This window comes from Arachis hypogaea, chromosome 1 (assembly GCF_003086295.3).
Source record: "Arachis hypogaea cultivar Tifrunner chromosome 1, arahy.Tifrunner.gnm2.J5K5, whole genome shotgun sequence".
In the NCBI taxonomy this organism is placed as follows: Eukaryota; Viridiplantae; Streptophyta; class Magnoliopsida; order Fabales; family Fabaceae; genus Arachis; species Arachis hypogaea.
The window spans coordinates 12,013,002-12,027,913 of NC_092036.1; the positions used below are offsets into that span (position 1 = coordinate 12,013,002).

The 14,912-nt window shown below is 32.6% G+C and overlaps 3 protein-coding genes and 1 pseudogene across 5 annotated transcripts; 3 read left to right on the forward strand and 1 right to left on the reverse strand.

Moving 5' to 3' along the window:
• Positions 1 to 219: 219 nt before the first annotated feature.
• Positions 220 to 2,979, reverse strand: LOC112797040 (endochitinase). Its single transcript, XM_025839789.2, has 3 exons — positions 2,459 to 2,979; positions 1,593 to 1,743; positions 220 to 889 (listed from the first exon to the last, which is right to left on the reverse strand). Exons 1-3 carry the CDS (start codon positions 2,913 to 2,915, stop codon positions 496 to 498), a joined length of 1,002 nt encoding a protein of 333 aa, XP_025695574.1. The 5' UTR covers positions 2,916 to 2,979; the 3' UTR covers positions 220 to 495.
• Positions 2,980 to 3,683: 704 nt separating this feature from the next.
• Positions 3,684 to 6,434, forward strand: LOC112797078 (uncharacterized). Its single transcript, XM_025839837.3, has 5 exons — positions 3,684 to 4,013; positions 4,257 to 4,388; positions 4,609 to 4,697; positions 5,005 to 5,102; positions 5,880 to 6,434. Exons 2-5 carry the CDS (start codon positions 4,379 to 4,381, stop codon positions 5,986 to 5,988), a joined length of 306 nt encoding a protein of 101 aa, XP_025695622.1. The 5' UTR covers positions 3,684 to 4,013; positions 4,257 to 4,378; the 3' UTR covers positions 5,989 to 6,434.
• A 361-nt stretch (positions 6,435 to 6,795) lies between these two features.
• Positions 6,796 to 10,879, forward strand: LOC112797086 (uncharacterized). Of its 3 annotated transcripts, none has more exons than XM_072237682.1 (6): positions 6,796 to 7,015; positions 7,463 to 7,814; positions 8,010 to 8,137; positions 8,429 to 9,163; positions 9,266 to 9,379; positions 10,079 to 10,879. In XM_072237682.1, exons 1-3 carry the CDS (start codon positions 6,915 to 6,917, stop codon positions 8,094 to 8,096), a joined length of 540 nt encoding a protein of 179 aa, XP_072093783.1. In that variant the 5' UTR covers positions 6,796 to 6,914; the 3' UTR covers positions 8,097 to 8,137; positions 8,429 to 9,163; positions 9,266 to 9,379; positions 10,079 to 10,879. The 3 variants fall into 3 exon arrangements, 1 of the variants encoding a protein (XP_072093783.1); XR_011882370.1 differs by lacking the exon at positions 6,796 to 7,015 and adding an exon at positions 7,096 to 7,265 and having other exon boundaries at positions 7,437 to 7,814; positions 10,079 to 10,424; XR_003199580.2 differs by lacking the exon at positions 6,796 to 7,015 and adding an exon at positions 7,114 to 7,265 and having other exon boundaries at positions 10,079 to 10,424.
• Positions 10,721 to 13,822, forward strand: LOC112805304 (protein STRICTOSIDINE SYNTHASE-LIKE 7-like; annotated as a pseudogene).
• The last annotated feature ends 1,090 nt before the right edge of the window (positions 13,823 to 14,912 follow it).

Genomic DNA, 14,912 nt, shown 5'->3' on the forward strand with positions numbered 1-14,912 from the left:
AAGCACCATATTATTAAAATTTAGTAGAAATATCGATAAATCAAAAGCTTTAATTTTCTCTTTATTAGTAATATTTTTTAATATTACAAATCACTTAAAAGTTAAAAAAAAAAAGTGATTTTACGATAATCATAACACTTGTTTACATCACGATTTCTTATAAAATAGGAGCAATTTTTTTTTAAACAATTAAATACCATAAAATATGACTCTCAAATGGAAAAACATAAAAGATACAACCATTTATTTCATATAGAAAATCACACATCATACACGCCTTAACAAGCTAAGCAATAAACATGAAAATAAAATTACATGACAAACTCAATAACAACCCTAATTCCAATCCACAACACTCATAATAATCTTTTCTTAATTAATAAGTCAACCACACTAATGCGATTATATAAGTGGTAAAATCATTATATCATGGACCATTAACGATTTTATTTCCGTAGCTAAACTCCTTATTTTTTGTAGTGACACTTGCAATTATCACGAGCTAGCAATTTGGATACCTAAATTAAACGACCTTTGGTTGTTGCAATCTAAATTATCCCCAGGGCTCACTCCCAACAATTGGCAATATCTTCTAAAGAATCCGATCCGATCTTCGACCCGAGCATCCGGCCCATGCCCACATTCAAGCCCACCATTGATTATGTTTGTGATCACACCATATCCGGGGACTCGGCCGGCCGCCCTGTCAGCATCGGACGGTGTCCATCTTCCGGTGATAACATCATGACTTGATGGCTTGTTTCCTTGTGGTGTCATCCAAAACCATATGGCTGTTTTGAATGAAATTACTGGATCTGTGGCCACTAAATCAGGATTGTTAAGAAGATCTACACCAATAGCTCTACCAGCTGGTCCATAGTTGAAGTTGCTGTAAGAATTTAATAAAGATTAGTAACATCACATTATCATATTAACATGTCACACATTAACAATATCATATTACACATCTATATATATTAAATAAATTATTTGCATAATTTTATTTAATTCAATTTAGTCTCTTTCTTTCTCTCTCTCTATATTCAATTTTTTAAAAAGAATGGTCAAAGTGATGATAAAATATGTCAGATTTTATATATGACAAAAAGTGTGTAAGTTGACTCATAATAAAAGGCAGGTAAGCAAGAACATAAATTAAATGTGGCAAAAATAATGACGCTAAGATGGATGAATGATTAAATAAATAATGTTTATTGTTCAAAAAATATGTGTAGAATATCATCTCAAATTATTTGGATATGTGAAAAAAATATTTGACAAAAATTTAATTAGAATGATGCATCAGATGAAATATAGACAAATGACAAAAAATATAAAAAGAGCTAAGAAGATTATATTGTTAAAGAAATCTATATATAAATAGTTTTATTGTAGACATATAACATAATAAAATTTACTAACATCATTTAATCTATATAATTAATCATAGTTTACCTAGTAGGATAATACTTTATTATATGTTGTTACTTGTTATAAAAAAATTGTTAACTGTTTTAGACAAGATTTTTTTTAATGATAGTTTTAGACAAGATTAATTGGTAACTTCATGCATGCTATAGTAGAAAACTTACTAGGAGATTTGGATTGGTCCTCTGCCATAATATTTTTTACCAGGAGCACATGGCCATTGTGCAGAGGGGCTACAATAATCTGACTGGCTATTTTCTTGGAGAAAGCAATATCCCCAAGCGTATGGTCCATCAGGAGCACTTGCCCATCCTCCTAATTATTTAAAACATTTACATATATAATTAATTAATTAGTTAATAATAATAATATTAATAATAATAACCATATGATCAATAATGTACTATTCATAATTTCATATATTCACTCGAAAATAAAGACAATAATTTATATATACGTAATGGAGGCTTTAGTTTCTAGCTACCTAAAATATGTAAAAGTTGATTGTGATTGTTGAATGAAACTGTGTATATATCTATGTTACATAAAGAAATAGATTAGAAGTCATCCATATCCACGATGCACGCCAAAATCCAGCCAAATATCTTTTGGATAAATTTAAAATTTTTACGAGTTAATATATATAGATATTTCTTCTACTAAGTATTAGAATATTTCTTTTTCATATTAAATGGATATTTTTTATATATTTTTTGAATTTGTGATTGTTAAAAGTGGATAGATTAATGTGAGAAAAAAGAGAAATGTTTTTATAGATTTTAATTAGGTTTATTTAATTAATTTAAAATTTTTTAGATTTTGAATTTAAAAAATTTAAAATTAATTAATTATTGATATAAATTAATATAGTTTTGTTTAGTTTTTGGGTGATAAACTTTTAGTTCCTTATACTTTTCCTTAAATATAATATATCATGTTTTAAATATAATATCCAAATCGCTTTCATGTAAATTTTCTCACCAAGTGGATATAATAATATATATGATCTTATTATTAGAGCTAGATTAACCTGTAGTTTCATGAGAAGTTTGACCCAAGAAAGCCGCAACCTCCTTTTTGCGAGTGGCATCGTCGCCGGTAGTGCCAAAGCCGTTGAAAGATCGAGCGGCGGTAATGAAAGCATTATAGGTATAGAATCCATTGGCATGACACCGTGGATCGTTACGGTACTTAAGCATTTGATCAAATATAGAGGAACTAATGACGTTTGCAACGTCGCCACCGGGTGGCGCCGGTGATGGTGGTCGTGGTGGTGAAGGTGTTGGTGGACCCCTACATTGGCTTTGACAACCTTTACTTGCTAAACAATAATCATCTGTCTCACCACACCAACCAAATTGACTACAACAATAATTGTTAGGGCATAATGCTCCACCTGCTTGTCTACCACATTGTTCTGCCTTGGCACCAAGCAACAACAATAATAAGGTTAGAGAAAGTAAATAAGGCAATTTGGCGTTTAACATTTTTTTGAGAGTAAGGAAGAAGAAGAAGAAGACTAATGTTTTGAGTGATGAGTCAATATGATTAAGGCAATGAAGGTATTTATAAGTGCGCTATACGTTAGGATACCATTAATTGATTTTTCTCTCTCTTTATTTTCTATTGTTGTTATTTGTTTATTCTCAACGTGGGCTGCTTCCACCATTGTTGATATTATAATTTACTAGTATAACATGGTCATGTCGGTTATGTTGTCTTTTTTATTATTTTTTTTAATTTTTTAAGGTACTAAAATAATTATTAGATTAAAGTATTAAAATTGTTATTATATAATGTGTAATATTTGTTTTTATGATGATGATGATGATAATAATAATACTAATAATTACAAAAGCAACTACTATTTTTAATGTGATAATCGAAGAAAAATTATGTACTTTATCATTTTTAGTAATTTACTTAATTTAAATATTATTTTTTACAATGTCTTTTTAACGAAGTATTTCAACATTTAATAATTATAAATAAATTGTTTGAGGCATTTTTCAAAAATTTATTTCATAACATTTTTATTTTTAAAATTTGATGATATGTTAATCTCATAATGGATATTTGAGACCATTTACCGTTAAACATTAAATAATTTATAATTTATAATAAGAATGTCTTCATATATAAAAAAAAAAGAAATGGATTCTCATTTCCGGTCAGTTTGGGCCAATTCAAGAAATTTGGGCTTTTTCGGTTAGGCCCAATGACAAAAATAAAAAAATTCCTGTTAGTGTAAAGGCCTCCCCAGTCCTGCAATTCATCAACTCATCATCAACACTCATCAGCCAGCCAGAGCTCACCGTCGCCGCCGGAATTTGACTGACAGAGGGTGCCGTCTCCGAACGTCTCTGCCACTCACCCTCTTCTCCTCGCCGTGGAATCTCTGCTCGGAGCTCTTCTCGTTGCCGTCGCGAACTGCTCCTGCTCGTCTGTCGTCTCCTCGCCGTAACGAGCTCTGTTCCCGGCGTCTCTCTCTTCAAGCTCTCTCTCTATCTCTACGAGGTCACTGTCAGCGCCGTGTTCCTCCGAGCTCACTCTGTCACCGCCGTTCCTCCCTTGGCGTCTCACCGGTAGGCCACTTCTTCTTCAGTTTCATATTTATTTTCTAGTTAAATTTTAAGATTCTGAGCTGAGTTTGTGTTCTGAAATTGGATTCTGAAGTTATTGTTGTAGTGATGCTGAAGTTATTGTTGGCATGAAGTTTTTTAGTTGTTGCAGTTGGTTCTGTTGTTGGCATTTACTAAACTTCCAAAATTTTTTTGATCCAATATATATCTTAAATAAATTTATATAATTCTTAATTTACAAAACAGTGCCTCTTTCTTCTCTTCGGACGGAGCTCCCGCGCTCAACACAGTATTCTCCAAATTCCACCTCACTTCAAAACTCCTCTCTCTCCGACTCCGATTCTGCGAAACCTTTTCCATTCCTACAAATGAGTGCAGGTACCATTTGCTTATTCTATTCCTCACCAAGTTTTTTATTATTATTAGGGTTTAAGTGATTTATATAAGCACTAGCTGGATTTTAATTGAAGCGCTTGAGGAACTTTTGCTTAAATTTATGTTTCTTCAAATACGAATTTTTTCTTCTATCGTGTGAATTTGGTGAAATAGTGAAGAAAATAATTGATAGTTGGTTTGATACACTTATTGATTTTAATAGGTGGCGCATTTGGTGGCAATAGAGGGCTCCGTCCAGTGCCTCCTGAAAAGGGTATTTTCCCATTAGACCACATGCATTTATGTGACCTGGTAATGCTTTAATCTTAGTTTCTCGATCTGCAACTAGTCTTAACCTATATTATATCTATGGTTATAGTTGAATTTCGAGGAATAAGCCGTTGCAACTTGTGTATTTGTTTCTGGACGATTAGTCGAATCGATAATGAGTAAATGTTTCCTTAATGCTAAAATTGATACAATCAATATGTTGATACAATCCATATATTAGAAAGTAATTAATTCTTCCCTTATTTGGTAATAAGGAAGATGTTTACAAGGAATTGTTAGGGGGATAAATTATTTCTCATCAATTTTTTGTGTGTTGCGTTTGTTTCAGGAGAAGAAAGAATATTTGGGTTGTCTGAAAACTGCGGGTCACCAGTCTGAAAAATGCAGGGACTTCTCAAAAAAGTACTTGCAGTGCCGAATGGAAAAGTGAGTCTGGCTTTTCTGTGTTATCGATATCATATTTGATTGGCTCTAGTGTTTTTCTTTGTGTAGGTTAGCTTAAGTTGGAATGTTTTTAGTGCACTGTTTCTTTTTAATCTTTGGAGCACAACATTGTGGTGTAACTCAATTAGTGTGTGGCATTCTAAAAAACTCATATTCAGCGGATTTGGAATAATCATTCTAAAGTTTTTGTGATCTGTTTGAGTGAGCATGCAGTTTTGAGAATGGGAAAAGGAGTGACCAATGCCATTAAATTCGTGTCTAATTGAGCATGTGACTAAAAAAAAGTATAATAATACGGTCACACGAATTTGCTAATTACCAATCTCCTTGATGACCTTGTCCCAAAGTTAAAAGATTAGGGAGCAGTTCTTAAAGAGTTAATGTGATCAGAAAAAAGGTGTATATTAAGGCATAAGGTTATTGTAAGATGAAAGGTAAAACAACCAATAGTTTTGAAGAAGGTTCTTTCTTCAATGGACGCAAAATTGTTTTTCAGGCTTTTAAGACTCAGTTTTAGTTGTTCTCTTCGCATAGGAGTTTGGCAACATGGGAGATTTTCGCAGAAAATTTTACAAAGGAAAGATGGAATCTAACTTCACATAATCCAAAGTATTTCTCATGGTGAAATGTAATGTTTGGAAAGTTTTATTGGTCATCTTTATCTGTTTCCATGCTCAGCGTATATTATTGATACATGATTACTGTTAGCATTATTTTTGGTATACATGGTTCTTATTCATTGGCTTCTACTTCTTACAGGAACCTAATGGCTAAGCAGGACTTGGCAGAACTTGGTTTTAAGGAAAGAAATGGAGAAACTCCTGAAGGGAAACCCACTGAGAGGATTGATAATTTGAAAGACCAATGAACCCAAAGATTTAACAATGTATATTACTTTTGGGATAAGTTTGGCAATGCCATTTCTTTAGTTTGTCATTCGATTCCTCTCGTGAAAATTTTACAAAACCATGTCATGCTCCAATTTTCACCTTTGATAGATGGAGTCAAGTATGGGACCGATAAAAGTATCTAGTTCAGTGGTAAAAACTAACACATGATAGGGTCTTGTAAAATTTTCACACGAGAGGATAAACCTGTAAGTTAGCAATGGTATACCGAGGAGAGTGTGGCTGGGAACAAAAATTGATGGGAAAGAGTTTATCCCAATAATGCAAAGTGGTAGTTGATTTGAGGATCTTGCTCCTGAAAACTGATGTAGTCTGGGAAAGGCAAATGATAGGTTTTTCTGAGTATCAATTTTGTACTTCAAGTTCAGAACAATTTTGTACCGAATAAGATGTGTTTCCAAACAAATTCTCTTGTCGTTATCCGGTCAACGTTTGTTCATAGAGGTAGTAGAATTCTTTGCACAATTGAAATCCATTATGAAATGACGTTAGGATTATTAAGTTGCTGCAATTTTATCATCATAACCAAGACAATTACATGATCTGATTAACTAAATATTTCTTGCAAGAAGTTTTTTTTTTCTTATGGGTTTTCTTTTCCCTTTCTCTTTTTAGGGGATAGGAAGTGAAGCGTCAATAGAGATTATTCATATATTTGATAAAGAATTTTTTCTGATCTCATAAAGATATGAGTTTGATTCGATGTGGATTGTGGAGTAAGAAAAAAGGGAAAAAAGAATAGCATACTCTTAACATTAGACAAATAAAGAAACAAAATTTGAATGACCAAAACCATGAATACAACAAACTCATAAGAATTAGAAAATTGATTGACACCAAAGTCCAAATGGGTGTTTGAATCTGGAAACATGTTCATAGTTCACACATGAATCCTATGATTATCACAAGGTTACTAAAAACCTTAGCTAAGGAAAAAGGTAAATGTCAGGAGTTAAATCCAAAGGGAATTTGTAATAACAGCATAAGGTATGTTTTAAACTCGTCTTTTCTTGTACTTGTAAGCAAAATGGTTATTTATTTGTACCTAACTATCTCTCTTTCTTTCTGTGCCTCGATGACATCGCTTTAATGCTTGCACTTATTTATAGTTTTCTAGAGAAGGGTGGTGTTTGTTTTCTTCCCTTATTTGTATCATTATCATTATTATTTTGATATACCATTTTCTATCTTCCATGGCTACACCTTTCAATATGCAGCATCAACTGTTTCATCACTTGTAAGCTTCCTTTCTTCCTTTATGTTTTATTACCTTGTTATTATTCTTAATTGTACATTAGACACAGTGCATAATGATGTGAAGTTGAAGTGTTCCCTGAAACTGATTTCTGATGTATATGATTTCATTTGTATAACTCTTTATGCATTTCTAACACGGCAAATCTACAAGTTCAAGAAGCTCATATCTAACTGCAGATCCTTCGGATTAGATATCAGAAAGAATTTAATTGTCTATTCCCTTCAACATGCCAAGTTGAAGAAAGTAGAGGGCTCTTTGAATAATGGCCTGTTGGTTGGGTCCTTGTCTAGATATTACACATCCTTAAGGGAATTCTCATCGCTCGCCGAATCAGTTAAGACTCATTTTTCTTGTATTGAGGGAGTGGAGTTTAATAGAGTGGAGTACATTGTTTCGGTATTGCATGAATCTGCTAGGAGCTTTTCTAAAGCTGTTGAGTCCCTTGGAGTCTCAAGATGTGGTCCAGAACTCACAATGGCTTGGATTGGAAAAGATGTTCATGAGTGGCATAGGCGAATCGCTTACCAGGTTTTGATACTGAAATTTGCAACTACTTAATTACAACAACTGACAACATGCTTGATGAAAACTGCAATTGATTTGGAGATATTGCTATCACATGAACGAATTTTCTCTTGCATACTTTTTGGAAATGGTAACATCCATAGCTATGATTCGGTTTTGAGAACCTTGAGTGTAATCAATTCCTCATCTTCTTCCAAGGTACATGAAATTGGGATTTATGGATCTCAACTTCTTGCTTCGCTGCTTCTCCCCCATCATTCCCCGATTTTGAGCAGCAATTCGTGACGTCACTCTACAGCTCTGCTCTTGGCCCGTCGCTGCTTCATGTACGTCTCCACTCTCCTTCTCCATCACATCTTTTTCAGTTCTCACAATTGAGTTACCCTGTTAGTCTGTTTGAATTGTTTATGGTGTTAGTATCTTGATATTGTTGATGATTCTGGCTGTTAAGTTAAGGATTTGAATGCATTTGTTGTGACTTGTACTGCTATTTTAATTTACTATGTGCTTTGTGGTGAAATTGTTAATTTTCTTAGACTTGCGACTATGACAATATTACTAGAGAAAGTCTTAGGTTCTTAAATCTTGATTTCCTCCTCCTGAATTGCAATTATCAGAGATGTCTGTGGTGTGCCTCAAGTTGCCGTGCCGACTAGAGATGCTGCTTTGATGAACTTGAAATTGATGTGAGCATGTTGTCTCATCGTTTTCTTCTGCTGTCGAGCAATGCATGTAGACGTACACCAACCTTTCACTTTCGATTAGAAAAGAGAAGAAGACCAGGGCCAAGACGAGGCAGCAGCATTTGTTGTTATTGTGGTTCTGCGGGAACTTAAGGATTAGGGGTGTCAGAGGAGGAGTCCTCATCCATCGCATCCAAGTCACCCTCTTACTCCAACATGTTGGTGGAGAGTGTTAGGGATTTGGACCAACACTCGCCTCCTTGGGCTTCAGGGAAAAGCTTCTTCACATTGCCTCCCTTACTTTGAGAGTCTCGGCTTCACTCTTGCTAGGTATCTCTCCTCTCAGAACCTCCCATCCCTCATGCACAAGGTTGCATCCATCAAGCTGATCACCTCCTCATCAACAACATTCGTCGCATATACTCTCTCCTTCTTTGAGAAGCTTGAAGCCAGGCGTTGAGGCTTAAATGTCTTGCTCTTTCACATTTGATTGATTCCTTTCCTCGTTTGCTTTCACTCTCACTGGATAACCACATCATTCCTATTATCGATTTTCTCCACAATATTGGAGTCCCCAGAGTTCACATCACAACCATAATACTCTCTTTTCCGCCTATTCTGTTCTCGAATATTCAACTCCTTAAAGCTAGACTCCTCGCCTTGAAACAGGTATCCTGCCATACATTTTGTTTATTCCTTTCCTTCCATCCTCTTTTGGCACCATAACTACTTTCGACCAAGTTTTAATTGCTATAATATATGCTTTTACAGATTCATGTGGTGGATAAAGATTATATCAAGTTGTTGATCAGATATCCTTGGGTTCTATCTACAAGCATTCAAGAGAATTATGAGGAGGTTCATGGATTTTTTCTTTCTGAGAAGGTATCATTTTGTAAGGCCAATGCTTCTCTGCCTATCGATATTATATGCATTGTGACTTTATCTTTCTGTAAGTTGAGCTAATATTACTCAAATCAAATAGGACTTTAGTTTGAAGTGGTGCTTCCCTAAACATACTCTACAGCGAGACCAAAAAATTTAAATTGAGTAAGATACCAAACTGAAATAAACCCGTTTCATTGTACTTTACAAGTTAAATATCCTTTCTTAGCATCATAAATCACAACCATGTCAATGCTGTCAAAATTCCTAGTTGGCATACACTCTAGTATGATGTGCTATTGCAGTGTTTTAGGCATCAAGTTAACCAATATCTGACCTTTTAGGATTTTACAAGTTGCTGGTGGTATGATTAATTCAAGAAAATATGGTAAGAACTTTTTCAAAAACTAATTATAAAATTAATTAGTACTTACCAGATTTAATTTTGTGTAGTTGTTTCTTTAGGATCTTCATAATTATATCAGATTATGTGGAGTTTTTTAGCAGTATGTCATATCCACATGATTTTGGCTGGTTGCTTGATCCTTTTCATGCATTATTATGATTTGAATTTATTGAATGCCTATGTGCTTGTATCCATTGATGCTAGTGATACTTGTTTTATGGATGAGTTAGTATGACTAGAAAATTTATTTGTTGAAATACTAGACTAGTAACAAAAGGATTGCTTCATTATAGGTTAGAAAGATATGTATTGACTCTGCAATCAGAGGCCAACCATACCTATTGGGTTGTTCAACTGACAAGCTGAAGTCGATGCTGGATCAGTTGGCTGATCTTGGAGTTAAGGGAAATAAATTAGATAGGGTTATTGCTAAAAGCCCGCAGCTACTATTGTGTTCCAGTTAAGAAGCTTGTGTTCCATGTTGTCTGCAGGTTGTTCTGTTCTTTGAAAATATGGGCTTGGATAGAGAAATTGTTGGGAGAATTCTTTCTCGCTGCCAGCATCAATAAAACTCTTAAGAGGAAGATTGAATTCCTTTCTGATCTTCCTGGGGTAATCAGAAAGTATCCGGAATTACTTGTAACGGACACTGATAAAACCATACTGCATCAGTTTATGATTGAACAAATTGAGATTGCTTCATCTGCATATAGTTGATCCTACCTAGTTGAAAAAAAGATTAGTTCTATAGTATCGTAATTTGTATACCTTCCACATTCTCTATATTTTTATAAGTTCATCTGTGATGTTCTGCAGGCTGATGTACCTGATGAAGTTAGGACTTTCGGAGAAAGAGATTGCGCACGTTTTCTCCGCTCCTCGGGTACAGTATAGAGGAGGTTTTGAGGCCAAAAATAGAATTCTTGGTGAAGTCGATGGAGAGGCCGATACGAGAGTATTTTAGCTATTCATTAGAAAGGAAGATAAAGCCAAGATACTTTGTACTCAAGGGAAGGCACATTGAATGTAGCTTAAAGGATATGCTGGCTGTGGGTCTTGGAGGGATGCTTGACCCTCCTCTCTGTTCTGAGAATGTGTTGTAAGTATCATACATCCTTTCGTAGTATTTTTTCTGGGAAATTCATCTCATCACAAGCAGATTCTTTGATATAAGGGGCATAAAATGTATATTCCACTAATTCTCAATTGCATAAAAATATAAAATATCACATTTGAGATTTTTAGAAGCAAAAAGTCTCAAGTTAGAATATCAAAATTTGGTCGTCTTAGGAATAATGTGACAGGTATATCGAAATTTGCAATTGTTTTCTTATATAATATCATGTTTAATTCAATGAAAGCAATATAGGTATAGAAAACACTGCTACGGTTCTTAAGCATTTGATCAAATAATTGAGAAATAATTCAGTGTGATGACAATAATAGCCACTTTCTAATAACTTATAAAATGTGAACACTGATCTGAACACTCAGAATTCAATTTAATTAATTTAATGATGTAGGGATTGCTGAGTATTACAAAAGATAAGAAGGTAGAGCTTCTTACCGATGAGGTTGATGGATTGAAATTCAAATTAACGGATGGTGTTGATATAGCAAAAGATGGTACCATTTATTTCACAGATGCTTCATACAAGTACTTATTAAAGGACCGCTTCTTAGACTTGTTGGAGGGTAAGCCTCATGGTAGATTCATGAGTTATGATCCAACAACAAAGAAAACAGAAGTGCTTGTCCATAATCTCTACTTCCCCAATGGTGTTGCTGTCTCACCAGATCAGCAATTTGTCATCTTCTTTGAAAGTGTTCAGTAAGTTTTACATTCTATTAGAACATTAGAACTTAAGTAAAGGTATATAAATATTATGATTTAATTTTGATATGATATTAGTGTAAATGTGATTGGATGATCGTATAAAACGTTTTACATTCTAAGTGCATCAAAATTAAGCTCTTTAATTATTTTGTTTAAGTTTATGGTTTTTTATGAAAAAGTATACAGAAACAAAAACAAGAAAATAGCAATGGATACCATAGGTGTTTATACCTTAATAACTTGCAATATAATAGAATGAATTATTTTTAAGACCAATAATTTTTGTGTTTAGATAAAGAATATTCAGAGAGTTTTTGTATTGCACCATGATTAGCATTTGCTTATAGACTAAGTACCCTTAATTGATTGTTAATAATCTTGTAATGATCCTAATAATAACAATCTTAATGGGCCAATGGACTTTAGAGTGTATTATAAAGTTAGTTATTGACTCTAATACCAAAAAGAAAAAAAAATCATATATATACACATCATTTGGATCTTTTTTCCTTCATATTATAATTTATAATTAAAACAATTATTAATCATACATGTTGCTAGAAAGTCATTAGAATTTATTGTTTTTATCCATTTCTTTACCATTAACTCTATTCCTTTAATATAATTCCTTTAGTCTAGTAATCTGACAATATATTTTATTCCTTGCTCTTAAATATTAATGGCTAATTAATGGCAAAAAATAATAAATTTTGATAGTCCTCTAGCATTTTTCTTTATTTTAATTTGAAGCTAGCATCTCATGTAATATTATCTAAATATCTCACTATTAGACCACTTCTAGTAATTTAAATAAATGCGTGAAATGTACATTTTCAAAAGAAAATTGTCTAATTAATTATTAGCATTACTTATATGGGCAAATTAATAATAAGGCTTGTACTCCATTGAAATTATATTGTATTAACCGTATATTGAGCATATATTTGAAGGTTGTTTGATTATCTATCCAGGATGAAGTGCAAGAAATATTACATAGAAGGCCCTAAGAAAGGAAGTGTTGAAAAATTCTGTGATAACCTACCTGGCTACCCTGATAACATTCATTATGATGAACAAGGTTAATATTGGATTGGACTGGGCTCGGTAAAACAATTCTCAATTTCAATAAAATTACTTTTACTTTTTACCATTAATTATATTTACCTTCAATAATCATAATTATATATGTATGGTGTTTTTATTGGTGATGGGTAAGTTGGTAAAGTAAAAAAATAAAAATAAAAATTAAAGATCTAATAATCATATTTAAAGTAGTAGAACTCGTACATAATAAAAATTATAAATTTAATAGTAATTATTATCTCATTTTATTATTTTACTAATCTTCTCATTTTAAAAGATATTTTTCTATATAAATATATAGCATTTGTGTGGTAAATAATGGAACTTCTATATATTCATGTAAATAAGGGGACAATCTCCTTCTATGCTAATAATTTTTATTCATACCAAAAAGAGTAGCAATAACCCGTCAACCTTTTCCTTGACCTCCTCCATGTTTTATGGTTTAATTAATCTGAAAATTTCTTATAATTTTACTCATTTTTAATTATTATTATTAGCTTCTAATGATTTAAAATTTTATAACTGAATTTTCGTATCATTATATAAAACAAGTTTAATTCTGTCTATATATTTTGTATTTTGTTTTTAACTTTAAATCACTATATGCTGCAAACATTATTTTTTAGTCAAATTTTTATAGTCTAAAACTTTGGTATCAATGCCTATAAGAAGAAATAACACATTATAATACTTTTTTTTTTGTACTTGAATTAATGCAGGGATCAACCCCAGAACTGGATATAATATTCAGATACCCTTTGATTCAGAAGGCTTTAGGAATGTTTGCAAAGTATGTAACAAAAATGAAGGAATTATATCTGTAGATTTGGATGGAAAACCAATTGGTCACTATTCTGATCCCAAATTAGCATTCGCAAGTGGAATTAAAATTGGTGATCACATTTATTGTGGTTCCCTTTTTTATCCCTATATACTACGTCTTGATGTGAAGCAATATCCTGCTATCAACTCATCATCTTCAAAAAAATTTAAGTTATATATATTATGCACATTATTCAACTTTTTAGTTCTATATGGACTATATGTTGTATGTTGTGTACATTCTAATCTTATAATATTTGTATTGTTAAACTATTCTATTGTTTGCTTTTAATCTGTTTTTTTTTTATCAGTTATGTTACAAACTCGATTCAAATGAAGAGAAAAGTTTTTGAGATAGCTTATACATAATTGATATTCTCCTTCAGTATTGTTAAAATATCAATTATCCAAAAGACAACCTCAAATAAATCTGTAATTACACAAAAAAAATCAATAAATTCAACTACATCTAACAGCATACCTAAAATACCTATTCTACATAAACACACATAATTTTTTATAATTCAGTTTCAACCACACATAATTATTCAAAACTCCATAAAATTCAATAATCAATACTATTTGATGTCAACGGTTTTCATTTGTCTGTGTTCGAAGTTTTTGTCCACCCATAAACAACTTCAATATTATGAAATAGATGTTCCCTGCACTTTGTCTTATTTCTTAGGATTTTTTTTTTGGTTTATCCAAACGGTTCCGACTCAACAGGTTAATAACTAATCCGTCGCAGATCTGAGCTCCATTTAAAGGTCTATACTGGCCAATGAGTTGCTGCATGCACAAAGCGGGATTCGAACTCCCAACAATTACTTAAACAGACGAGTGAGCTGACCAATCGACCAAGCCAAATTGGTTATTTCTTAGGAATCTTTGCTCCTAACTTGTTTCGTCCTTTCTATTAATCCAGTCCCCTATTCCTTTGTAGTTCACAATCCTTTTTATATTTTCCTCTCTTGCATTAAACTCCTCAATCAAGAAGTCCACTATTCCTTATTTGTAGTCCACAATCATTTTTATATTTTCCTCTCTTGCATTAAACTCCTCAATCAAGAAATAAATTCTTGAATGCCTTTGAATAAAGCTTCTCCTCTTGTGTTTTCAGCTGCAACATGGTCCATCAAGCATTTAAGTTCACTTATAGAATTGTTACATACTTACATGTCTTCTCACTATGTACATATTTATCTTTGTTTTGTACATCACACATCGCCATCACACCCACTTTTTTCTTTTCCCAACATCAGCATTAACAACTATATAATCTATCATTTTTCTTTCTCACACTCATTGTAAAACTAGATTTTTAACCTGTTCCCAAGCACAATTCTAAGGTACTAACTTATTTTTAAAATTCTTTCTAT

Coding starts and splice junctions, on each gene's coding strand:
- LOC112797040 (XM_025839789.2), bottom strand. CDS start 2,915: ATGTTAAACGCCAAATTGCCTTATTTACTTTCTCTAACCTTATTATTG. Junction 1,744..2,458: donor AACTTCTCATGAAACTACAG/GTTAATCTAGCT, acceptor TTAAATAATTAG/GAGGATGGGCAAGTGCTCCT. Junction 890..1,592: donor GGACCAATCCAAATCTCCTA/GTAAGTTTTCTA, acceptor AAATTCTTACAG/CAACTTCAACTATGGACCAG.
- LOC112797078 (XM_025839837.3), top strand. Junction 4,698..5,004: donor ACATGCATTTATGTGACCTG/GTAATGCTTTAA, acceptor CGTTTGTTTCAG/GAGAAGAAAGAATATTTGGG. Junction 5,103..5,879: donor TTGCAGTGCCGAATGGAAAA/GTGAGTCTGGCT, acceptor TACTTCTTACAG/GAACCTAATGGCTAAGCAGG.
- LOC112797086 (XM_072237682.1), top strand. CDS start 6,915: ATGAATCCTATGATTATCACAAGGTTACTAAAAACCTTAGCTAAGGAA. Junction 7,016..7,462: donor ATTTGTAATAACAGCATAAG/GTATGTTTTAAA, acceptor ATCTAACTGCAG/ATCCTTCGGATTAGATATCA. Junction 7,815..8,009: donor ATAGGCGAATCGCTTACCAG/GTTTTGATACTG, acceptor TCTTCTTCCAAG/GTACATGAAATTGGGATTTA.